Genomic DNA, 25,026 nt, shown 5'->3' on the forward strand with positions numbered 1-25,026 from the left:
AAAATTCTTTAATTTGATTCAATCAAGACTTCATATATAACTTCTTGTTTATAGGAAATACAGGTGATATACAGGTTATACACTGGAGAAATACAGAGAAATACAACATGAAGAAACAATCAGATAAACCCAGAAGAAGGGCTCTAAAGAAAAATTGACCTGGTCTCTCAACATGACAATGTCAAAATGGGTGACAGGAACAGGAGACGGTGTCTATGCCAATTTACAGAGAATTAAGAAACATAACAAAGGCAGTGGTTTTCCTTAACTGATTGCTGTTTTAAAGAAAACACCTGAAAAGCAAAGGCATTTTGGGGGAAATAACCTGGGACTTGAATATGAACTGAGCATTAAATGATATTAGGGAATTATTGTAAATTTTGTTAGGTGTCGTAATTGCACTTAGGTTATGGAGGAAAACGTCCTTATTTCTTGGAGATGTATAATGAAACATTTAGAAGGGAAATGTCATGATGTCTACTATTCATGTTTAAATACTAAAAAGAAGCAAATGTGGTAAAACATCAGTAACAATTAAGTATAGATGATGAGTACATAAGTATTCATTATGCACTTCTGTCCTTTTTTTATTTTATTTTACTGGAAAGCAAGAGAGTAAGATCAAATTTGAACTTAAGAAGCTCACTCCCCCTCTTACTGGGTGACAAGAGTGGAAGCAAAAGACCAGTTAGCTGATTGTTGCAGTGATCGTGATGAAGAAGCACGGTGTTTTAGTTCAGGTAGTGAGGACGGGCAGAAGTGGACTGATGGAAGACTTATTTTGCAGGCAGAAACCATAATATGATTGACAGGCTCAAGGTGACCCAGGAAGAAAGGAGAGCCAAAGCTAATAATGAGGCTAGGCATGGTGGTTCACGCCTGTAATCCCAGCACTTTGGAAGCCTGAGGCAGGTGGATCACCTGAGGTCAGGAGTTCAAGACCAGCCTGGCCGTGATGGTGAAAGCCCGTCTCTACTAAAAATGCAAAAATTAGCTGGGCAAGGTGCTGTATGCCTGTAATCCCAGCTACTAGGGAGGCTGAGGCAGAAGAATGGCTTGAACCCAGGAGGCAGAGGTTGTAGTGAGCCAAGGTCATGCCACTGCACTCCACCCTGGGTGACAGAGCAAGACTCCATCTCAAGTAAATAAATAAGTAAATAAATAAATGCTAATGACAAAAGCTATTATGTATAGAGCATGTAGTATGCATCAGTCCAGGCATGTAACTAACAAAATCTTCACAATCACCCTGTGAGGCAGGTACTATTAGCACTGTCTCAGGCAGGCACCTCCACTTTGCAGATCAGGAAACTTGGAGGCAGACAAGTTAAACAACCTGCCCAAGACCAGACCCTTAGTAGGTGCCCTGCTAGAACTGGAATCCAGGCACAAACGTCTATCCATTTCTTCTTAAGGAAGACACCAGTACCATCAATGACAATCAGTAAGAATACTTATTCTACCCACTTTCTGCTTCTCTTCGGGTTTATCATTCTGGACTCACCTCTCTTTCCTGGTCCCCACCCAACTGGACCATTTTCGCCCACATGGAGGTGGTGGTCCTAGAAGAGGGCTACAGGTTAAAAAGGGGTGGGGCCGAGTGGGAATTCTAGCGAGGAGCCTGGTATTTGAAGGAGGAGGGATGGGCTGGGTAGGTCCCCCGCTCCGACAGGGCTCTTACGCCATATGTGACGCAAATTAGCTCACGAGCCGGGGGTGGAGGTGTCGTCAGCACCCGCCTGCGTTTGGCAGCGTTGCAGCGAGAGGGGCATGTAGACCCCGCCTCGTAGCGGGGCGGGAAGCGGCAGGCCCCGCCTCGGCCCCTCCTTCAGGCTCCCGCCAGCGTCGCTGCGGCTCTGGCCCGGGAGCGAGCGCCCAGAGCTCGGAAGGATGCGGCGCCCGCGGCGGCCTGGGGGTCTCGGGGGATCCGGTGGTCTCCGGCTGCTCCTCTGCCTCCTGCTCCTGAGCAGCCGCCCGGGGGGCTGCAGCGCCATTAGTGCCCACGGTCAGGAGGAAACTTGGGCTGGCCGGTGGTGAGGGGGTGGGGTGGGCAGCTTGGGGCCAGGAGAGAAACTGGGTGGTGGTGGGGGTGAAGTGTCAGGAAGCTTAGGGAGAATATGGGTTGGGGGAGTCAGGCGACAGAGGAGGGTGAGAGGGCGTCTGGGAGGAAAGGGGCGTAGGCCTGGAGGTGGGGCTGGGAATACGGGGGCGGGACCTAAGAGAATTGGGCTCCGAGGAAGACTGCAGGTTCGGGAGGAGGACACGGGGTGCTCGTGGGCAGAGGGACTTAGAGACCAGCTGCGAGACCACAGGCGAAGCCAGTTGCGCCGAGGCGCCAGGGGGGTGGTGACAGGCGCTGAATGGGAGGGGGCGGGGACGTGGCGGAGAGGTTGAGGGAACGGCTATCCCTGGGCAGTGGAAGCCTGGGCCGCAGGCATAAGGTCCCAGCTGGGCCGAGAGAGAGGCCAGGGTTTCTCTGTAAGCCTAGAGAGGCTGATTGCAGCGATCTGATCTCCCGTAACAGGGAACAGCACGGGGAGGGGACAGAAGAGGATAAAGAGGGGAGGGTCCTCTCCTGTCCCCCTCCCCACAGCCAGGCCTGGTGCTGACTCACATCTGTGCGGACAGAGACAGTCAGCGCTGACTCACGGGCGGAGGGTGGGGGTAGGAGGGTGGCGCGTGGGGGAAGGGGCGCAGCCTCGCCGCTTGGCGCCCTCTTTCCCCAGCCGGGCTTGGAGGCCCAAGAGGCAGAGTACTTCCTGTGACGCCGTGGGTTGGCAGAATAGAACGGAGGGCTCAGGTCTTGTGGAGAGTCCTCGTACTGTGACCCCTTCCTCTCTGGTAACCGCCTCCAGGCGAGCCCCTGGCGGCGCCAGACTCAGAGATTCAGCACCGCGGACAGCGCCAGCGGCCCGGGACAGCCCCGGGAGAGCTGCCTTAGAGACACCCTCCCGTACCCGCTTTCCCCGGGAGAAGTGTGCTGGGGTTTCCACCTCTTCTGGGTTCCAGGCTATTATACGATGCTTTTGGATATTTGGGGACGAAGTTCCCCTTTCTCTCAAAATTTGGCCAAAATCTCTCCTACAGTAATTCTATGAGAACAGACAAGTATGTTATTCTCCACCACTTCTTTCTCCCTGCACCTGGAAGGTTTCTTCCCCATCACTCAGTTAAGTAAACAGAGGCTTTTAAGAATCCAGACTCACAAATTCTTCAAATCCAAAACTAGATCCCATGCTTCCTTTTAAGAATTTTAGGCCTGATTTCTACTCTCCTCCCAGCTTAAGGCCTTCTTTAGAATGAAAGAATAAACTGCATCTGCTTCCTCCTTTCCCAGCCTGTCCACCCATCTGCCCATTCTCTGTGTGTGGGTGTCTGAGCCTCTGCTCACCTGTTCCTCTACAGGCTGTCTATTTGACCGCAGGCTCTGCTCTCACCTCGAAGTCTGTATTCAGGGTGAGTGAGGCCAAAGCGTAGAACTCACTAGATGGGGGGAAGATGGGCAATAAAAAAAAAGAAAGGGAGAGAAGGCCCAGAAAGGAAGAGGGCTACTGGGCTTGAGAAGAAGAAGGACTTGCCTGGAGGAGGAGAGGTAGGGGAGGAGGTGAAGAGAATACTGTTCATTTGCAACCTGGACTTCAGAGGGCCTCTTGTTCAAGCCTCCTGCTGACACCACTTTTGTACCCTTAGATGGCTTGTTTGGACAGTGCCAGGTGGGAGTGGGGCAGGCCCGGCCCCTTTTGCAAGTCACCTCCCCAGTTCTCCAACGCTTACAAAGTGTGCTGCGACAACTCATGTCCCAAGGTGAGGTCTGGGTGCATTGGAGGAGAGAGATTGGAACTTGGTTAGTTATGGGTGGGGAAGAGCATTTCTCTTCAAGGAACATTTTTATCACACCCACTGCTGGAGCCTCGTCTTCCCAGATCTTGCTGGAGTGAGAAGTGGAACCCTAGAGATGAGCTATTCACATTTGAAATCTCTGGAGAAGCCCAGAGGAGGCTTCTAGAAGAAGCTACTGGAAAAGGCTAGCTTCCTTAGGACCAGTTCCTCTCACTGGCACCGTCTGAGTGCTACAGAGCCAAGAACACTGTATTCCTCAGCTAGGATAATATTCCACTCACTCAATTCCTCATTCGACAAGTATCTATTGAGTACTAACTATGTAGCAGGCATAATTTTAGGTATTTATGGTGTGTATCAGGGAATAAAACAAAGATCTCTGCTTATTAGAGTTTATATTTGGGGGATAAGGGGAGGAAACACACTATAAAAGAAAATATATAGTGTCTTAGAAGATGATGAATGGCATGGAATATTACAGCAAGATTAAGGGATCAAAATGGTGAGGTAGAAAGCTACAGTGTTAAATCAGGTGGTCAGGTGGAACTTATTGAGATTGAAATCTGAACAGACTTTTTAAGGAGGTGGGGGAGTTTTATCAGGTTATCTAGGGGAAGAGTATTTCAGGCAGACCAAACAGCTAGGACAAAAGCACAAGTCTGAAGAACAGCATAGAGGCCAGGAGAATGAAGAGGATTATGGAGAAGAGCAGAAAGTGCAGTCAGGTAGGTGAAGGGAAGGGATGCAGATTACTTTCAGGCCTCATAGGGGAATGTATGGACATTGGCTTTACTCTGAGTAAAGAAGGAAACCATTACAAGATTTTGAGCATAGGTGCAAGTGATCTGACTTACCCTTTACAAGCATCACTTTTGCTGCTGTAGTGAGAATAGAATATATGGAGTCAAGAGTTGATGAGGGAGACCATTCAAAACTACCACAATAGGTTGCTCTGTCTATGGAGTAGCCATTCTTTTGTTTCTTCACTTCTCTAATAAACTTGCTTTCACTTTACTAAAACAAACAAACAAAAACTACCACAATAACTCAGATAAGAGATGAATATGGATTGAGCCAGAGTAATTGCAGGGAAGGAATGAAAAATGACAGAATTCTGCATTTATTTTTAAGGTAGTCAGCATTATTTCATGAAATATTGGATATGGTAATAAAAAGAGGAGTCAAAGGTGTTTTTGTTGGATTTTGCTGTTGTTGTTGTTTGAGATGGAGTCTCGCTGTGTTGCCCAGGCTGGAGCACAGTGATGCGATCTCATCTGCCTCCCAGGTTCAAGTGATTCTCCTGCCTCAGCCTCCCAAGTAGCTGACATTACAGGCATGTGCCACCACTCCTGGCTAATTTTTGTATTCTTAGTAGAGACAGAGTTTCACCATGTTGTCCAGGCTGGTCTTGAACTCCTGACCTCAACTGATCCATCCACCTCGGCCTACTAAAGTGCTGGGATTACAGGCATGAGCCACCGCGCCTGGCCAGGAGTCAAAGGTTTTATTTACTGAATAACTGAATCAGGGGAGTTGTCACTAATTATAATGTGGAAACTTGCAAATGGATCAACTTGGTAGGGGTGTTCAGCTTTGAATACATTGAGTTTAAGATGTCTAATCAAGTGAAGTGGCAAGTTGAATATATAAGACTGGATTCTGAGAGAGAGAGGTCTCAAGTGGAGTTACAAATTTGGAATTCTTTGGCATATAAATGTTAATTAAACCCATGAGGTAGATGAGATAACTAAAGGATTGAGTGTCTATGAAGAAGAAGACCAAGGATCAAGTCCTAGATAATTCTATTAAGAGGACCAGGAAAAACAGGGGAACCATCCATCAGTCTCCTCTCAGAGAGACTGAGAAGGGGAAGCCAGTGGAGTAGAATTAAAAACAACAGTGTTCAGTGTCCTAGAAGTCAGAAGAAAGTGTATCAAGGAGGAGGAGGAGTGACCAAGTGTCGAATGATGATTACGGGAAAAGTAAAATTAGATATGAGAATTGACTACCAGATTTGGACATGCAGAAGTCGCTGGTGATCTTGATGAGAGCAGCTTTGGTAGAATAGTTAGGAATAAAATCCTGAATAGAGTGGATTAAGAGGGAACAGAGAGAAAGGAATTGGATACACCCAGTACAGGGAAATTTTTCTAGAAGTCTTGCTGCAAAGAAATGGAGTGATCGCTAGAGAGGAATGCGGGATCAAGCAGTATTTTTCTTAAGATGGAAGAAAGTGCATACTATATGCATGGGAATGATGTGAATAATTCAGCAGAGAACAAAGAAAATTATGTAGGAAAGAGGAGAGAATTGCGAGGAGAATATTCCTGAGTAGGTGAGAGCGGATGAAATCTAGTGCTCAAACAGAGGAACTGGCTTTAAATAGGAACACAAACAGCTCATCTAATGTTAAGAAGCAAGGAGGCAGATGTAGATGTTGGTAGAAATCAGAATACAAGAGCAGCATAGATTATAAATCCAGAAACAGAGAAGAAAGGATGAGAGTGGAAAGTGGGAAATTACTCCTTTAGAACAAGTGACTAACCTTTCCTGAGAGCAGAGTTTTTTGGGGAAAAGAGTCAAATAGGAGAGCTGTCTCTGAATAAGATGATGATGATACTGGTGATGATGATGATGACGACAATGAGGATGATTATACATGTTTAAAACATGTGTATTGTGCTTTAGAGTTTTCTAAGCACTTTGATTTCCCTGATCACACTTGATTCTTCACAACAGCTCCTTGAAATATGTATTGTTTCCACTTTATAAACAGAGAAAGTTGAGGTTCAGGGTCAACATAAAGAACAATAACAATAGTAATAATAATTGTAGTAATGGCATTTGTTAAAAGTTCGCGACATGCCGGGCGCGGTGGCTCACGCCTGTAATCCCAGCACTTTGGGAGGCCGAGGCGGGTGGATCACGAGGTCAAGAGATCGAGACCATCCTGGTCAACACGGTGAAACCCCGTCTCTACTAAAAATACAAAATATTAGCTGGGCACGGTGGCGCGTGCCTGTAATCCCAGCTACTCAAGAGGCTGAGGCAGGAGAATTGCCTGAACCCAGGAGGCGGAGGTTGTGGTGAGCCAAGATCGCGCCATTGCACTCCAGCCTGGGTAACAAGAGCGAAACTCCGTCTCAAAAAAAAAAAAAAAAAAAGTTCATGACATGACAGGCACTATTCTAACCATTTGATGTGTATATGTGTTATTTTAATTATAATAACAATCTTAGGAGATATAAATCGCCATTTTATAGATGAGAAAATTGAAGCTTGGAGAGGTTCAGCACCTTGCCCAAGGTTACACAATTCATCAGTAGCAGAGGCAGGATTCAAACTCAGGCAGTCCAGCTCCAATAGCTGTACCTGAGAGTGGGAAGAGGACAGCTCAGATCACCCACTGGGTTTGTCCCAGACCCCAAGAGCTGCAGGGCAGAGGGTTCAGTTCTGATCCCCAGTGGGCCCCATTACTGGACCTTCAGACTCCCGAACCAACTTACCCTATCCTTTTTCCTGACAGGATTGTCCTGGCATGATGACCTCACCCAGTATGTGATCTCCCAGGAGATGGAACGTATCCCCAGGCTGCGCCCCCCAGAGCCCCATCCAAGGGACAGGTAGGCAGCCTTTCTTGACAACTCTAGCAATGGTGAGGCTGGTGAACCTCTGGTCGTCCTAACATATGGAGGGAAGGGGAAGGAAGTGGGCACCAAGGCCAGCATGCTGGGGCACAGGCAAACAGATGCAGGAATGCTCACTCTCTGACATACTCCCACGGCCAACAGGAGCTTAGCTCATCTCTAGGGATCCAGAAAAACAGGGGCATGTTTTCAATGTTTTGAAAAACCTTGACGTTGGATACTTTAAAAAAAGCATCAATGTAGTCATCAAGGGAGAAATTAGAATTGCATTGGACTAAAGTTGTTCAATATTCAGTTTCATTACTGTATGAATTTCTACATGGCAGGAGGCACCAACATCTTTTTGTGGTTAGGGCCTCTAAAGGCATCATTCAGACTCTGCAAAGCAGAGGAAAAATAAATGAGGTTTATGGAGCTCAGATGATGATACCAGCATGAAGACGGCATAGTGGTGGGGGGTGGAGGAGCAATCCTGAATATTTGGACATACACTTGGAGAGCCAGGTGTGGGAACATGGCACACAGGGGCAACGGGGACAGCTGCAGCCACGGTTCATCTAGAGAAGTTCCTGGATGCCTTCCCCTGCTCCTGTGTGCCCCTTCTCCATCCCCAGCCTCATGATTCACCAGCCTTTGCAGCTGTTTCAGAGACCCAGCCATGCTCACCAGGGAGGCAGATACCTCTGCCCTCAGCTTGGCCCTCTGGTTCCTCCCCATGCCCACCCAGCCCATCTCTCTTTCCCTGAGGTCACTCAGTTTCTTAAGAGGTCAGGCCTGCTATTAACCACTGAGGCTGCCTGGCCCCATCTAGTTCTGCCTTGTAGGCTCTTAGGCTCTCTATGCCCTTCCCCCTGCTCCAACGCACACACTTTGCTTTCCCCTCCAGGTCTGGCTTGGCACCCAGGAGACCTGGTCCTGCTGGAGAGCTGCTTTTACAGGACATCCCCACCGGCTCCGCCCCTGCTGCTCAGCATCGGCTTCCACAACCACCACTGGGCAGGGGTGGAGCTGGGGCCAGCTCCTCTCTGTCCCCTCTGCAGGCTGAGCTGCTGCCCCCTCTCTTGGAGCATCTGCTGCTGCCCCCACAGCCTCCCCACCCTGCCCTGAGTTATGAACCTGCTTTGCTGCAACCCTATCTGTTCCACCAGGTAAGCCCTTGACTCTGGCACCGCCTAACTGCAGACCCACAGTCCCTCAGCCCAGACTTCTGCTCTTATCCAGATCTCTGGTTTTCCACAGTTTGGCTCCCGTGATGGTTCCCGGGTCTCAGAAGGCTCCCCAGGGATGGTCAGTGTCAGCCCCCTGCCTAAGGCTGAAGCCCCTGCCCTCTTCAGCAGAACTGCCTCCAAGGGCATATATGGGGACTCCCCTGGCCACTCCTATGGGGACCTTCCAGGGCCTTCACCTGCCCAGCTTTTTCAGGACTCCGGGCTGCTCTATCTGGCCCAGGAGTTGCCAACGCCTAGCAGGGCCAGGATGCCAAGGCTGCCAGAGCAAGGGGGCAGCAGCCGGGCAGAGGACTCCCCAGGGGGCTATGAGGAGGAAGGACTAGGGGGCCGCAGAGAGAAGCCTGCTTCCCCAGCAGTGCAGCCAGGTAACAAAGTCCTCAGCATCCACCTCCCTGTGGGGGCTGTTTGGGGGAACCATGGTGGGGCCTCTCCCTGACAATCCATGCATTTGTTAACTTGTCCTTAAAGTCATTCATCCATTTAAGGAATGTCTAATGATAAGCTGTTCCATGCCAGGCACTAAAGAAGTGGTGGGGACACCGTGGGGAATGGGGACACCGTGGGGAATGGGGACACCATGGGGAGTGACTCTCCACTGGAAGGAGAGTCCAAATGTCCTGAAGTTTGGTCTTGGCCCCCAGAAGACCTTTCCCCCAACGTGTGGACAAGGGCTGGGAAGGGGAGGGCACCCTTTAGTGTCCTGGTGTTTGGGAAGAGTACTTAATGTGTTAGTCTCCTCCCACCCTGAGTCACCCATCTGCATCCCACAAGTTCACCCCACAATCAACCCTAAGCTCTGTGTCTGGCTCCCAGCAGATGCGGCTCTGCAGAGGCTGGCCGCTGTGCTGGCAGGCTACGGGGTAGAGCTGCGTCAGCTGACCCGTCAGCTGACTCCTGAGCAGCTCTCCACACTCCTGACCCTGCTGCAGCTACTGCCCAACAGTGCAGGAAGAAATCCAGGTGAGTGTCCAGGCGGAGGGAGGGACCAGCATCTCCCAGCTCCATAGATGCCTCTTGCCCCACCTCAAGACCACATGGAGTAGCCTGGAAGGGAAGAGTCAGGCTTAGGGAGAGAGAGTTCCTTTGAGACACAGGGTCATTACCAGTAAGGCAGGAGCAAGGGGCTAGGGTGGTGAGCTGAGGAGTTAGATCAGGAAAAGACTAGAGGGTGAAAGTAATGGAAAAAGCAGCCAACGGAGGGTGTGAGCAGGGAAAAGGAGGCATCAGGAAAGGTGGGTCAGTGACAATGAGGGTGTAAAAATGGGCTTAGCCAATGAGAAGAAAGCAGTAATTGATAGGTAGAGATGAGCAAAGAATAGCTTTGAGAGAGATGGTCAATGACAGAGGGAGTTGGGAGGAGGAAGCGAAGAGGAATGAGGCCAGGCACAGGGTGAGACTAGTAACAGGGTCTTGGTCACTGACTGAGGAAGAAGACCACAGCAAATGTACCAGGCTGAGGGGCTCTGGCCCTTTCTCCCACTTGTGATGTGTGGACCTTGGCCATGGCCATTTTTCCAGACTCTTGTTTTTCCTGTCTCACAGGAGGGGTTGTAAATGTTGGAGCTGATATCAAGAAAGTGAGTTTCCAGCACCTCCTTGACTCCTCACCACCCCATGGCAGCACACCCCCTTGCCAAACCTAGTTCTCAAATTCAGGACCCAGAATCTGTATCCTCCCACCCCTCATTTTGGGGAAAAGCAAGGCCCAGAGACTGCAAGTTATTACCTAAGATCCTGCATCAAGTTGATGGCAGAATTGGGGCTAGGAAACCGAATTCTTAATGCATTGCTCTTTTCACTGCAATCATTTCACACCATGCTCTGAGGATTCCTAGGGAAGGAGGGAAGTTTCGAGCAGGGAGCCCTTCCTGAGCTTCCATAGCTGGAGGAGCTCTGCTTCTTTCTGTTTCATGTGTTGGAGTTCTAAGACTTTGTGGCTAAATGAAAGTCTAGAAACCATTGCCTGCCTGTTCATCTTCTACCCCAGCTTCTCTGGCTGCAGAGGTTTCCCTCTCCAGCCCCATTCTGTGGATTAGTACAGACCATTTTCAATCATGCAATCCTTTATTCATTCATGCGTGCACTTGTCTCACATGCTCTGGTGTCCTCTCTGTACCCAGCACTGCAGTGGTCCCTGGGGGTAGAAAGCTAAAAGCAGGTCCTGAGCTCCACTGTGGAAAGCTCAGAGTCCAGGGCATCCCTTCCCCCAGCACTGTCCAGATGCACACCTCCACCCTCTCTTCTGAACAGACAATGGAGGGGCCAGTGGAGGGCGGAGACACAGCAGAGCCTCCACCCCCCACACCCTCCATGCCTGGATACCCCACTGCCAGCCCCACCTCCAGTGAAGTCCAGCAGGTGCCAAGCCCTGTCTCCTCTGAGCCTCCTGAAACTGCCAGACCCCCCGCCACACCTGTCCTGCTAGAGAAGAAAAGTCCACTGGGCCAGAGCCAGCCCACAGCAGCAGGACAGCCCTCAGCCCGGCCAGCAGCGGAGGAATATGGCTACATTGTCACTGATCAGAAGTAAGGGCTGCATCCTTGGAAGCCTTCCAGTCAGCTGGGAGTTGGGCTGGCCTGCCTGGCCAGAAGCAGAGAGCAGAAATCCAGATGTGCACGGACAGGGAAGTGGCAGGCTGCTCTGCGCCCCTGGAGTGACCTGTTTTAAGAAAGTGATTGGGTCAGGTCACGCCTGTAATCCCAGCACTTTGGGAGGCTGAAGTGGGTAGATCACCTGAGGTCAGGAGTTTGAGACCAGCCTGGCTAACATGGTGAAACCCTGTCTCTAATTAAATTTAAAAATTAGCCAAATGTGGTGACAGGTGCCTGTAATCCCAGCTACTCAGGAGGCTGAGGCAAGAGAATTGCTTGAACTTGGGAGGCAAAGGTTGCAGTGAGCTGAGATCGTGCCATTGCACTCCAGCCTGGGTGACAAGAGTGAAACTCTGTCTCAAAAACAAACATGACTGGGCACAGTGGCTCATGCCTGTAATCCCAGCACTTTCGGAGGCCGAGGTAGGCAGATCACCTGAGATTGGGGGTTCGAGACCAGCCTGGCCAACATGGTGAAACCCCATCTCTACTAAAAATACAAAAATCAGCTGGGTGTGATGACACGCATCTGTAATCCCAGCTACTAAAGAGGCCGAGGCAGGAGAGTTGGCTTGAACCCGGAAGGCAGAGGTTGCAGTAAGCTGAGATCGTGCCACTACACTCCAGCCTGGGCAACAAGAGCCAGACTATGTCTCAAAACAACAACAACAACAACAACAAAGAAAGTGACTGAGAGGGTTGCCCCACTTTCCTTCCTCTGCCTTCTCCCATCTCCAGGCCCCTGAGCCTGGCTGCAGGAGTGAAGCTGCTGGAGATCCTGGCTGAGCACGTGCACATGTCCTCAGGCAGCTTCATCAACATCAGGTGAGGCTGGCCTCTTGCTAGGGCAGTGGGCGAGATCTAGAAGGCAGCTTGAGCCAGGAGGTGGCTGGAGGGGCCTGGGGGAGGAAGGGCAGACAAGGTCTGAGCTGAAGGATGCTCCCAGCTGTATTGAAGGTACAGCCACACCCAGCCCATTACTGGCCCCACCCAGCATCTTCCTTGCCTCAGATACTCCTGTAGCGCATCCCCGATCTGCTCCAGTCCCATCCTCTAATCGTGAGAGGGCCGGAGCTGGCCTCTTTTGAAGTCTGCGGTCTAGGGTGGAGAAGGCAGTAACATAGCTCGTATCTGGCAGTGTGGTGGGACCAGCCCTCACCTTCCGCATCCGGCACAATGAGCAGAACCTGTCTTTGGCTGATGTGACCCAACAAGCAGGTAAATACCATGACCTCAACTCCAGGCTTGGCCCCAACCCCATTCCTAAGAGGATATATCCAGGCCTGTGGCTGATCCCCCCTTGAATGTTCCCGGCCCACATGGGCACTGCCTGCCGCTTGGCAGAGCAAGACAGAGGGTGGAGACCACACGGGGCTGGAGCGAACCTTACCTGCATCCTCCCTGCAGGGCTGGTGAAGTCTGAACTGGAAGCACAGACAGGGCTCCAAATCTTGCAGACAGGAGTGGGACAGGTATGCGCTAAGTGGAGAATCAGTCAAGGCCCCCAGAGGGCTGATGTCCACAAGAGCTGGAGGTGAACTAGAGGGGAGAACTGGAGCTGAAACCTCTGTGCCCGGATGGCTGGGGGTGGCCTTCGCCCAAGCAGTCCCTCCCCTTGCAGTTCTCTTTCTGACCAGCAGATGGCGCAGGTGTCTCCCTCCCGCCCCCCTGCAACCCGCAAGAAAGGCCTGAGAACTAGCTGAGCCACTACCTTAGCCTGCCGGAGGGAAGTCTCTAACTTCCAAGGGAAAACCTTGCACAGAAAGCATATTATACTCAAAATAAGTTTTGTTTGTTTGTTTGAGACAGTTTCACTCTAATCTCCCAGGCTGGAGTGCAGTGGCGCAATCTCGGCTCACTGCAACCTCTGCCTACCAGGTTCAAGCAATTCTCCTTCCTCAGCCTCCCAAGTAGCTGGGATTACAGGCACACACCACCGCACCTGGCTAAATTTTTTTTTGTATTTTTAGTAGAGACAGGGTTTCACCACGTTGGCCAGCCTGGTCTCGAACTCCTGACCTCAGGTGATCTGCCTGCCTTGGCCTCCCAAAGTGCTGAGATTACAGGTGTGAGCCACCAGGTCCGGCCTACACTCAAAATATCCTTGTCTTCTGCATGCAACACTGGTGCCTCACATCCTACAATTCAATTCCTAGGGTTCTCTGTCCACTTCTCTGTCCATTTTTAAATGCAAACACTCCTCGGGCTCTGCAGTGTGGTTGAGTTGACCTGATGGGGATTGAGAAGCAGGATCTGAGCTCATCCGGCTGTCCCACCATCCCCCTATGCTCCCAGCTTTCCCCCAGAAGATGTCCTAACAGGGAGTGTGGCATGGGATGGGGCTGAAGAGCAGCTCCGAAATCTCCCCATGCCACTGCCTCCCTTGATTCTAGCCTTGTTCCCACAGAGGGAGGGGGCAGCCGCAGTCCTTCCCCGGACCGCGCACGGCACCTCTCCCATGCACTCAGTGCTGCTCACTCTGGTGGCCCTGGCAGGCGTGGCCGGGCTGCTGGTGGCTCTGGCTGTGGCTCTGTGTGTGCGGCAGCATGCGCGGCAGCGGGACAAGGAGCGCCTGGCAGCCCTGGGGCCTGAGGGGGCCCATGGTGACACTACCTTTGAGTACCAGGTGTGTAGCCCCAGAAGCTAGTTGAATAGAGGAAATGCAAGGAGCTTGGGAGTCTGGGTCTTGCGTGGAGGGAGGGTAGGAATTGAATGGGGAGTGAGCCCCCATCCCTGGGAAGGTCCAGTGGAGGCTGGAGAAGCCCCAGTGGGAGGGAGTATGGTGGGGGCCTTTGTGAATGGATGGGAACTGGAAGCATATGATGCCTAAGGTTCTTCTTGGTGTGGTGCTTCTGGGGTTCTGGGATTCCACTCTATCATGTCTGAGGTTGACATAAGCCCCACCCAAGTAGAACAACCCTAAAAAGGACCAGGGTCAGGCAGAAGACCCTACCCCAGAGGAGTTGAGTTTCACTGAAACTCAGTTAAGGACAAGTCTAGGAGCCCAGCGTTGAACCCAGGGCCCTACTGAAAGTTTCAGGGGACTCTTGGACCTCACCTGGTTCTTCCTCCACAGGACCTGTGCCGCCAGCACATGGCCACAAAGTCCCTGTTCACCAGGGCAGAGGGTCCGCCGGAGCCTTCACGGGTGAGCAGCGTGTCCTCCCAGTTCAGCGACGTGGCCCAGGCCAGCCCCAGCTCCCACAGCAGCACCCCATCCTGGTGCGAGGAGCCAGCCCAGGCCAACATGGACATCTCCACGGGACACATGATTCTGGTCAGGACACGGCCTGGGCCCTGAGTGGGTGAGGGAATGGGATGGCAGGAGAGACAGGCTGGCTGTGTGGGCCAGAGCCAGACCAAGGCACCCCCATAGGCGTACATGGAGGACCACCTGCGGAATCGGGACCGCCTGGCCAAGGAGTGGCAGGCCCTCTGTGCCTACCAAGCAGAGCCAAACACCTGTGCCACTGCACAGGGGGAGGGTAACGTCAAAAAGAACCGGCATCCTGACTTCTTGCCCTGTGAGTGAACCCTGCCGGCCAGCCCGGCCCAGCCCTCTATCCGCTGTGAGGTCTGGAGGGCTTAGGGGAAGGGGTTGGGCTTCTGGCTCAGGCTGAGTGGCAGAGGTCCCGGGACACCAATGACCAGAGGGCTACCTGGGGTGGGATGTGGGTCTGTGCAGATGACCATGCCCGCATAAAACTGAAGGTGGAGAGCAGCCCTTCTCGGAGTGATTACATCAACGCCAGCCCCATTGTGAGTGGCCCTGACTCCAGCCCCCACCTCTGCCCCATCACTATCCTGGCCCTATGCACTCCATTCCCCTGTGGTCACCTCCCACCCCACCCACCCCCTGGAATGGTGGGGCCTGATATCCTAGCAAGGACAGGGGGAATGGCCAGCCTTCTCAGACCCTGACCCACTTGCTTTGAAAATTCATAGTAAATTTTCCCACACTGGCTCATGGTGTATCTTCCCTGCCTCCAGATCGAGCATGACCCTCGGATGCCAGCCTACATAGCCACGCAGGGCCCGCTGTCCCATACCATCGCAGACTTCTGGCAGGTGGGCTCTTAAAGGGAGGGCTTCTCTGGGGTCCTTGTGGCCAGCCAGGTCCCAGGGAGGTTAGAGTGGAGCTCACCTGGGTCTCTGTCCTAGATGGTGTGGGAAAGTGGCTGCACCGTCATCGTCATGCTGACCCCGCTGGTGGAGGACGGTGTCAAGCAGTGTGACCGCTACTGGCCGGATGAGGGTTCTTCCCTCTACCATGTATATGAGGTCAGCAGGGCCCCACAGCAAGGGGACAGTGGGCGTGGGGATAGTAGATGATGACTACTCAACAGTCTTTTTAAAAAGCCTTTTATTGGCTGGGCATGGTGGCTCACACCTGTAATCCCACCACTTTGGGAGGCCAAGGTGGGCATATCACACAGTCAGGAGTTCAAGACCCCAGCCTGGCCAACATAGTGTAATCCGTCTCTACTAAAAATACAAAAAATTAGCTGGGTGTGTTGGCAGATACCTGTAATCCCAGCTACTTGGGAGGCTGAGGCAGGAGAATCACTTGAACCTGGGAGGCAGAGGTTGCAGTGAGTGGAGATCACACCAGCCTGGGCAACAGTGTGAAACTCTGTCTTAAAAAAAAAAAAAAAAAAAAAAAAAAAAAGCCTTTTATTGGCCCTGCTCATGATTTATACACATATTAATATATATAAACACATATATGCACATGCATATATTCACATACATACATACATGTGTGTGTGTCCTGTCTAGAGCCAAAAAGCATTCATAGAAACATAATAAAGGCACAGAAATAAAACTATAAAACCACCAAATCTGAGGTACAAAGCTAACAGCTAAATGCATACAAGACAGGAAAGGTAAGTATACCCAAAGACTGAGATTAAGACCTACTTTAATTGAGCCTAATTTAGCTCTGGGTTTCCTGGTGGCCAAAGCAAAGAAAGAAATACTACCAGTTACATATGTTATTAATGTAAAACAGAAACAAACTTTTTCATTAGGAGAGAGACTAGGTGGAAAGGTGGAGAAGGAGGGGGAACTGGGCAGAGGCCAAGCAGGGGAAAGAGATTTCAGACAAATGGGAGGTGAGTCCCCATAAGACAAAATAAGAACAAAACAGAAGCTTCTCATCAGCACGTGAGCCTGAATAGCAATTTATTTCCCATCAAATAAGCGCATTACAATTTTGTTTTGTTTTTTGAGACAGAGTCCTGTTCTGTCACCCAGGTTGGAGTGCAGTGGCAAGATCTTGGCTCACTGCAACCTCTGCCTCCCTGGTTCAAGTGATTCTCCTGCCTCAGCCTCCTGAGTTGCTGGGATTACAGGCGCGCGCCACCACGGCCGGCTAATTTTTGTGTTTTAGTAGAGACAGTTTCACTATGTTGGTCAGGCTGGTGTCGAACTCCTGGCCTTGAGATCGGCTCACCTTGGCCTCCCAAAGTGCTGGGATTACAGGTGTGAGCCACCGCGCCCGGCCGACGGGTTTTTTTTTTTTTTTTTTAAGCCTTTCATCGGTCCTGCTGGTGGTTAATGAAAAAAATCAGAAGAGAATATTACAGAATTTCATCCAAGTTTATGGCACGTGTAGCACAGACACTCTGGTAGACCCTGTGAGGAAGAGGAAGGAGAAAGTCCGACCTCGAGAGGTTCACAACAGTTGTGTCTGGGTGCAAAAGCTACCAGTGGTCCTGAGCAGTAGATAAGTGACAGGCAGCCAGGGCTCCTGGGACCGCTGGGACTTAGAATTTGAATCAGCCTGGCGCGCGCAGACTAGACGCGGGGACTGTGGCGTCCCGCGGCGCTCAGGCCTGGACCCCGCCGGGCAGGTGAACCTGGTGTCGGAGCACATCTGGTGCGAGGACTTCCTGGTGCGGAGCTTCTACCTGAAGAACGTGCAGACGCAGGAGACGCGCACGCTCACGCAGTTCCACTTCCTCAGCTGGCCGGCAGAGGGCACCCCGGCCTCCACGAGGCCGCTGCTGGATTTCCGCAGGTGAGCGCGGGCGCCCCCGCCTGGAGGAGCCGCCTGGGCGGGGGCGGAGCAGGGATCTGCCCACCAGCTTGGCCTGGAGCCTCGGGTCGGGCCTGGAGTCTCGGCCTCTGACCTCTGGCCGCCCCCTGCAGAGCCCACCCTCCCACCCCCTAAATCAGGCCTGAGGCTCCGACTGTGCCGGTCCCCGCGTGGGCCAGCTCCGCGCCGGCCGCTGCTGCTCCGCTCCTCCCTCTCACGCTCGCGGGACTAGCTCCTTCTCCTCCACCTGCTTCCTCTAGGGGGCCCTCCAGCTTTCTGTCTCCCCTCCCTCTCGGGGCCCCTGCATCCTCTCTTCTTCCCGTTTGCTCCTGCCCCGCCTTCTCCAGGCCCTGCCCTGCGCTGATCGCTGCCCCCTCCATCTCTCTCTCCCTCCTGCCCGTCTCCCCTCCTTCATCCCTCTCCGACTCTCCGCCTTTTTGTGTCTTTCATTCTTTTTCCTTTCCTTTCTTCCTCTTCTCTTTCCCCATCTCTTTCTCACTCTGTCTCTGCCTCACCCATTCCTTCTCTCTCCTTTTCTCCCTCCGCGCTTCCCTTCCTTTCTCTCTGTCCTTCTCCCCTGTTTTTCTCCACCTCCTTCCCCATCTGCCGGTTTCTCTCGGCCTCTCTGTCCGTCCCTCACGCTCCCTCCCGCTGAGAGTCTCCTCCTCTCTCTGTTTTTCCCTCCTTTCTCCCCTCTTTCTCTCTCTCCCTCACAGCTGCCAGCGTCATTTTTGTGATCTGCAGCTAGTATTCTCACTCCAGTTGCATAGTCACAAAAGTGATCATTGGCAGGTGTGGCTGCTGCATGGACAGACAGGACATGTGGCCCGGGGACCACCCCGAGCTGGGAGCAGGGGAACAGGGAAGAGGCAAAGACTGTCAAAAGGAGTGTGGGAGGATCTCTGGACTGGGGGAGGGGGGCGCTCAGTGGAGCAGGTGGGGCTATAGACAGGGGCTACCCGAGAGACTTACCCTTTACCTACACTGACACCAAGACAGGTCAGCACTCCAGCGTCCCCTACATTTCCCAGCTCCAGACAGGTAGTCGGGAAGCCCGCCACCAGGGGCAGGGGCCCACGCGCACCTCACCCTTCTCCTGCTTCTCCGTCCCTTGCCAAGCAGGCCTGAGGTCTCTAGGTACTGGACAGAGCAGCAGAGCTGGGGGTGGGGACCTGGGTATAGTTTCTGAACCTCAGGACAGCGGTTTCTAACTGGGGTCCCTGAGAGCTGAGACACAGGCATCTTGAAAGCAGTGCCAGGGTATCAAAGCTATTTCCTTTTTTCCACGTTTTGAAAATCCTGATAGAACTAGGGCATGCATCTGTTTTAAGGCTTGATTGTAAAAAAAAAAAAAAAAAGGAAAAAAAAAAAAGAAAAAGGCGGGGGGGAGGATGCTGCATAGATAGCTGGCCAGGCACAGTGGCTCACCCCTGTAATCCCAGCACTGTGGGAGGCCGAGGTGGGTGGATCACAAGGTCAGGAGTTCAAGACCAGTCTGACCAACATGATGAAACCCTATCTCTACTAAAAATACAAAAATCAGCCAAGTGTTGTGGCAGACGCCTGTAATCCCAGCTACTCAGGAGGCTGAGGCAGGAGAATTGCTTGAACTCAGGAGGCAGAGGTTGCAGTGAGCTGAGATCACGCTGCTGCACTCCAGCCTGGACGACAGAGCAAGACTCCGTCTCAAAAAAGAAGAAAAAAAAAGGCTGCACAGATAAGCTAAAAGATTGTTTTTTGCTTTAGGCTGGAATTATGTAAACTCAGTTGGCATTAGATATCCAGAACAAATAAATTGTTGCTCGATAAATGCAGTTCGGGGGCCAGGCAGAGTGGCTCACGCCTATAGTCCCAGCGCTTTGGGAGGCTGAGGGGGGCAGATCACTTGGGGTCAGGAGTTCAAGACCAGATTGGTCAACATGGTGAAACCCTGTCTTTGCTAAAAATACAAAAATTAGCTGGGTGTGATGGCGCACGCCTGTAGTCCCAGCTACTCAGGAGGCTGAGGCAGGAGAATCGCTTAAACCTAAGAGGCTGCGGGGTTACAGTGAGCCGAGATCACACCACTGCACTCCTGCCTGGGTGACAGAGCGAGATTCCCTCTCAAAATAAATAAATAAAAATAAATGCAGTTTGGTGAAGACCCCCCAGAAAGAAAACAAATTAATAAAAGAGACCCTAAGAAAGTGACCCTGAGCAAGTTCCTTGGCGTCCCCCACCTGTGAGATGAGGATGATGACACAGACTTTAGAGCAGAGGTCCCCAAGCTTTTTGGCATCAGGAACCAGTTTTGTAGAAGACAATTTTTTCCACAGCTGGGAGAGGGGGTAGTTTGGGGATGAAACTGCTACCCCTCAGATCATCAGGCATTAGATTCTTTTTTTTTTTTTTCTTTTTTGAGACAGAGTCTTGCTCGGTCACCCAGGCTGGAGAGCAGTGGCACGATCTCAGCTCACTGCAATCTCCGCCTCCCTGGTTCAAGCGATTCTCCTGCCTCAGCCTCCCAAGTAGCTGAGACTACAGGCAGCGCCACCACGCCCAGCTAACTTTTGTATATTTAGTAGAGACAGGGTTTCACTATGTTGGCCAAGATGGTCTCGATCTCTTGACCTTGTGATCCACCCGCCTCGGCCTCCCAAAGTGCTGGAATTACAGGCGTGAGCCACCGCACCCGGCCACATTAGATTCTTATAAGGAGCTTGCAACCTAGATACCCCACATGTGCAGCTCACGATAGGGTTCACACTTCTGTGAGAGTCTATTACACCCGCTAATCTAACAGGAGGCGGAGCTCAGGCAGTAATGCTCGCTTGCCCACCACTCACCTACTGCTATGCGGCTCAGTTCCAAACAGGCCACAGACTGACACCATCCATGGCCCAGGGATTGGGGACCCCTGCTTCAGAGGATTGTTGCAAGATTTGATAAAGTACATAAAACCTAGTGTAAGTGCCTGATACATAGCAAGGGCTCAGTTATTCTAGATGCTACCTATTATCATTATTAAATGAGTGAAAACAACTATTGTGACTGCTCTTCTACCCCAGCCCTCTGACATAACAGCCAGTGAGCTGGAAAACCATGTGGACTCCTATAAAGCCATTCTAAGTCACCTGGCCCCATAGCTGAAGGACTGCAAAGTTCCAGACTTCAATCTGACAACCTCTAAGAAGGTTTCCCTAGTTCTGGCCTGCAGGGATATCAGGAATATGCAGGTGACTCCCAAAGCAAAAAGGTCATAAGGGACAAGGGAAGGTTAGATGGGTCCATTGAGAGATGGAGAAACCCCCTGCTCCTCAATGAGTCATGATCAGGGGCAGCAGAGAAAGGTCTGAGGTCCAAGTGGACCCCAAGTCTGAATGTAAGCCAGCCACAGAATGCCTGTGCTGAAGTGAGTCTGCTCCGAGACAGGGAGTAGCACTGTGTCCCAAGTTGAGGGGTTGGGGTTGTCCTCCCCTGGCCCAGGGAACGCTATGCCCAGGGCAGCCTGATGTCACAACTGGTAAGGACCATTGGAGCCTGAGTGGGGAGGAGAACAGCCTGGGTGGTCATAGAGGATGGCAGAGGGGCAGAGCAGGGATGTGGCAAGACTGACCCCTTTGAAGTCACCAGAAAGCCAGGACTTGGGCAGAGGCAGCTCTTAATATGATGATGTATTATCGTCAATAATTCCTACCATGTATTGAGCACCTACTGTGTGCCAGACCTGGCACTTAGCTCTTTACATCAGTTATCTCATGTGACCATTGTGCAAACCCTAAGGAGGTTACTATTACTATCCTCCATTTCACAGGTAAGAAAACTGAGGCTCAAAGAGGCTAAAGCAGTTGTTCCAGGCACATGGTTGGGCACCTAGCTTGTAAGTGACAAGGCGTGCCCAGTGCCAACCACCCTAGCTCTGGTTCTTTGCCTCCAGCCCTGGCTCCTTTCTCTGACCATCTTCCCCCACTGCCCTGGGCAGGTGAGGAGAAAAGGAGGAAAGAGAGACCCACGGCATGCGTTTCAGCTTCCCTTTCCCTCTGCCAGTGCCCACTGGCCCTTACGCCCATTTCTTGTTGCAGGAAGGTGAACAAGTGCTACCGGGGCCGCTCCTGCCCCATCATCGTGCACTGCAGGTGGGTGGAGGGGAGTTCCTCTCTCTGGTCCCACTCCCTGTGTGTGTCTCCTATGCACATTGCCTGCCTGTCCCCTTGGTGCCAGCAAACTGCAGGCGCAGGCCAAATCCAGCACACCACCTGTTTTTAATGGCCAAGACCTAAGAATGGCGTTCCCATTTTTAAATGGGTGAAGAAAGAGGAAGAAAAGTATGTGACACAAACTGTATGTGGCCCACAAAGTTGGAACTATTAACCATTGTCCCCTGATGTACACAAAAAGTTTGCTGAAGGCTAGAGAGGCCCATCCAATCCCCTCCTGCTGGCTCCACCACAGGGCTGAGCCTGGCTCTCCTTTTTGGTTGTCCCATTGCTCAAGTGACACCCACAGGTCACAGACCCCCCTCTCAAGGCCCAAGTCTCAGCGTGCAGGTGCTATGAGCTTTCCTTCATCCTTGGCTCACTCACACCCTCTCCAAGCCAACCCAAACGGGTCATCCAGTGTCCTCCCCCTTCCAGGCCTCCTCCGTCCCTCCCCCTTTCTGCTGCATTGCAATCTAAACCTGTCACTAACTCCTGTTTCAGTGATGGTGCGGGGAGGACCGGCACCTACATCCTCATCGACATGGTCCTGAACCGCATGGCAAAAGGTAGGGAGCTTCCCACGGTGCCCGCAGCCCCCAGGCCCTTTTTAGAGGCTCCACAGCACACAGGGTCCTGGGAACTCGGAAGGAGCAGGTTGTCAACCCCTCCAGCCTCTGCCCAGTCCTCCAAGACCCCCCCACCAAGGAGGCCCCGGGCTTTCTGGGTCCTATCCTCCCCTGGACACCCCCTGAGCAGCCCCATCCACCCCCCCATCTTCAGGAGTGAAGGAGATCGACATCGCTGCCACCCTGGAGCATGTCCGTGACCAGCGGCCTGGCCTTGTCCGCTCTAAGGTAACTGTGCCTTCCTGCCCCAACCCCAGCTGCCACCCTTCCCTAGCACCCACTTCTTGGCCACCCCAGGGAAAGCAGCAGCTGCCAACCTCTCCCACCTGCCTCTGCCTTTCCTCCAGGAAGACTCTCCTCCTCCCAGGGGACCTGACTAGGGGCCCCCACCCCCACTGAAAGCCCCCTACCTCAAGGGCAGAGCAGAGGCCAGGCCTCTCTGTGACCATCCTGCCCCTGCCCTTCCCCAGGACCAGTTTGAATTTGCCCTGACAGCCGTGGCAGAGGAGGTGAATGCCATCCTTAAGGCCCTGCCCCAGTGAGACCCTGAGGACCCTTGGTGGGCAGCCCAGCCTTTGTCCTTCTTTGCCTGTGTGAGCATCTCTGTGTACCCACTCCTCACTGCCCTACCAGCCACCTCTTGGGCATGCCCAGCCCTTCCTAGAAGAGTCAGGAAGGGGAAGCCAGAAGGGGCACGCCTGCCCAGCCTCATGCATGCCAGAGCCCGGGGCATCCCAGAGCCCGGGGCGTCCCATGAGGGCTCTGCAGCCAGGAGGAGAGGAAAGGACGTGGGCAGCAATTCTACCCAGAGCCTTCTCCTGCCTATGTTCCCTGGCTTGGCTCTCCCGTGGCTCTCCCATGGTTCTGGGAGCTCTCCCCGTGTCTGTGTGTGCCCCTGTATGCTCCAGCGTGGAAGAACGGGGTGGAGGGTCACCACACCCGGCTCCCCCTGCTTCTCAGCCCCGGGCCTGCCTCCTTGACTCACACTTGGGCTTTCTGCCCTCCCTGCCCTCATGCCCAGCCTCCTCCCACCGCCCTCCCACCATGTGCTCTGCTCAACATCTCTCCTTCTGGCGCAAGAAAACATTTCTAGAAAAATCTACTTTTGTACCAATGTGAATAAAGTTAGTGTGTTGTCTGTGCAGCTGCAACCCAGACTCCTACGAGCTTGTCTGCTGTGGTTCCCGACTCCAACCCCAGCCTCAGTCTGGAGCCGGTCCCTGCCGGTCTCTCAGGAGGTGCAGAGAGCACAGCAGGAGAGCGCCAGCTGCAGTCAGGCACTCCTGGGCAGGAACATTAGCTTAGAACCACACGGCTTCCTATGTGGCCGGCAGTCTCCAAGGTGCTTTACATGACGAGCCCCATTTTATAGGGGGAAAGACTGAGGCACAGAACTTGCTTGTGTAACACGTAACACAACTTGTAAGATTGTAAGGTGGCTGGATGCAGCGGCTCACACTTGTAATCCCAGCACTTTGGAAGGCCGAGGCGGGCGGATCACCTGAGATCAGGAGTTCAAGACCAGCCTGGCTGATGTGGTGAAACCCCATCTCTATTAAAAATACAAAAAAATTAGCCATGCATGGTGGCACATGCCTGTAATCCCAGCTACTCGGGAGGCTGAGGCATGAGACTCACTTGAACCCAGGAGGTGGAGTTTGCAGTGAGCTGAGATCGTGCTGCTGCACTCCAGCCTGGGTAACAGTGAGACTGTCTCAAAAAAAAAAAAAGAAAGAAAAGATTGTCAGGTGGAGTTAAGAGTTTGCACCTGGCTGACTAACCTCCTCTCTATGCCTCTCCTCTCAGTTCTCTTTTTTGTTTTGGGTTTTTTTTTAGAGACAGAGTCTCACTCTGTCACCCAGGCTGGAGTGCAGTAGCATGATCTCGGCTCACTGCAACCTCTACCTCCCAGGCTCCAGCAATTTTCCTGCCTCAGCCTCCGGAGTGGCTGGGATTACAGGCATGAGCCACCATGCCTGGCTAATTTTTTCTATTTTCAGTAGAGAAGGGGTTTTGCCATGTTGCCCAGGCTGGTATGGAACTCCCGAGCTCAGACAATCTGCCCATCTTGGCCTCCCAAAGTGCTGGGATTACAGGTGTGAGCCACGGAGCCCGGCCTCCTCTCAGTTCTTCCCAGCTGCTTTGTGCCCTTCAGCTGCCAGACTGAGGTGAGGACTGAACAAGGTGATTCTAGCAAAGTGCCTGCCTCACCTTAGGCAAAATTCTGACAGTGGCCAGACCTGTGAGATGCTGGGAAAGGCGTTCCCCTGGAGGTAAAGGACACTTTCTGTCTCACCCCAGCTCCCGCTCTGTATGGTCCCAGAAGGCACACTCACCTGCGTGTCACGAGGTGTCCTTGGACAAAAGTGGTGAACATTAAATAAGCCAAAAAGAGTCTTCGACCTGGGGCTATTTGGGAGTTGGCCACTTACCTGTGCTGAGGCGCAGTCTCCTTAAATAAAAACAGGGCAAACACCATCTGCCCTGAGCAGGAGTGGAGGGACCAGCCAGCAGACCACAGGCCCTGCCGCTGTCTCCCCCACGCTCTGCTGAGCTCAGCACCAGTGACAAGCATCTTAAAGGCTAGAAGTAGATGAAACAGCCATTTGCAAACTTCCACCCTCCTCGCTTGCACTCAGGATGGAGGCTTGAAATTCCTCTTTGAGGGCAGGCTGCTTCTTTGCTTTGAGAGAAACATAATAGAGACCCTTTGGTGATTGGTGGGGAAGCAAGAGCCTATCCTGAATGGAAGCAAGGCCTGGGGAGCCACCCGGCCCTGCTTGTCCCAGCACGGTGCCTGGAGATGAAAGGGAAGGTGTACCTGGCTTTTTCTTCCCTGGGCCCTGATGAGTTTGGGGCCTGGGCCCTGGGTGGG

General features: G+C 52.5%; 1 protein-coding gene across 5 annotated transcripts; it reads left to right on the forward strand.

The window, feature by feature from the left end:
• The first annotated feature begins 1,821 nt into the window (after positions 1–1,821).
• Positions 1,822–23,313, forward strand: PTPRN (protein tyrosine phosphatase receptor type N). 5 transcript variants are annotated; one of them, XM_012445935.2, is made up of 23 exons: positions 1,822–2,005; positions 3,406–3,456; positions 3,691–3,804; positions 7,367–7,463; positions 8,374–8,635; positions 8,727–9,081; positions 9,533–9,676; positions 10,259–10,293; positions 10,967–11,241; positions 12,046–12,132; positions 12,446–12,525; positions 12,715–12,779; positions 13,715–13,933; positions 14,384–14,584; positions 14,684–14,831; positions 14,993–15,066; positions 15,298–15,375; positions 15,469–15,588; positions 17,163–17,329; positions 21,409–21,462; positions 22,027–22,091; positions 22,306–22,379; positions 22,622–23,313. In XM_012445935.2, the coding sequence occupies exons 1-23, from the start codon at positions 1,891–1,893 to the stop codon at positions 22,691–22,693; spliced, it is 2,952 nt and encodes a 983-aa protein (XP_012301358.1). In that variant the 5' UTR covers positions 1,822–1,890; the 3' UTR covers positions 22,694–23,313. The 5 variants fall into 5 exon arrangements, with proteins under 5 accessions (XP_012301358.1, XP_012301357.1, XP_021522320.1 ...); XM_012445934.2 differs by having other exon boundaries at positions 1,891–2,005; positions 9,530–9,676; XM_064372965.1 differs by lacking the exon at positions 1,822–2,005 and adding an exon at positions 2,210–2,247.
• The last annotated feature ends 1,713 nt before the right edge of the window (positions 23,314–25,026 follow it).

The sequence above is a fragment of the Aotus nancymaae genome, unplaced genomic scaffold (assembly GCF_030222135.1).
Source record: "Aotus nancymaae isolate 86718 unplaced genomic scaffold, 86718_ANA_hifiasm-v0.15.2.pri h1tg000008l, whole genome shotgun sequence".
Taxonomy (NCBI): domain Eukaryota; kingdom Metazoa; phylum Chordata; class Mammalia; order Primates; family Aotidae; genus Aotus; species Aotus nancymaae.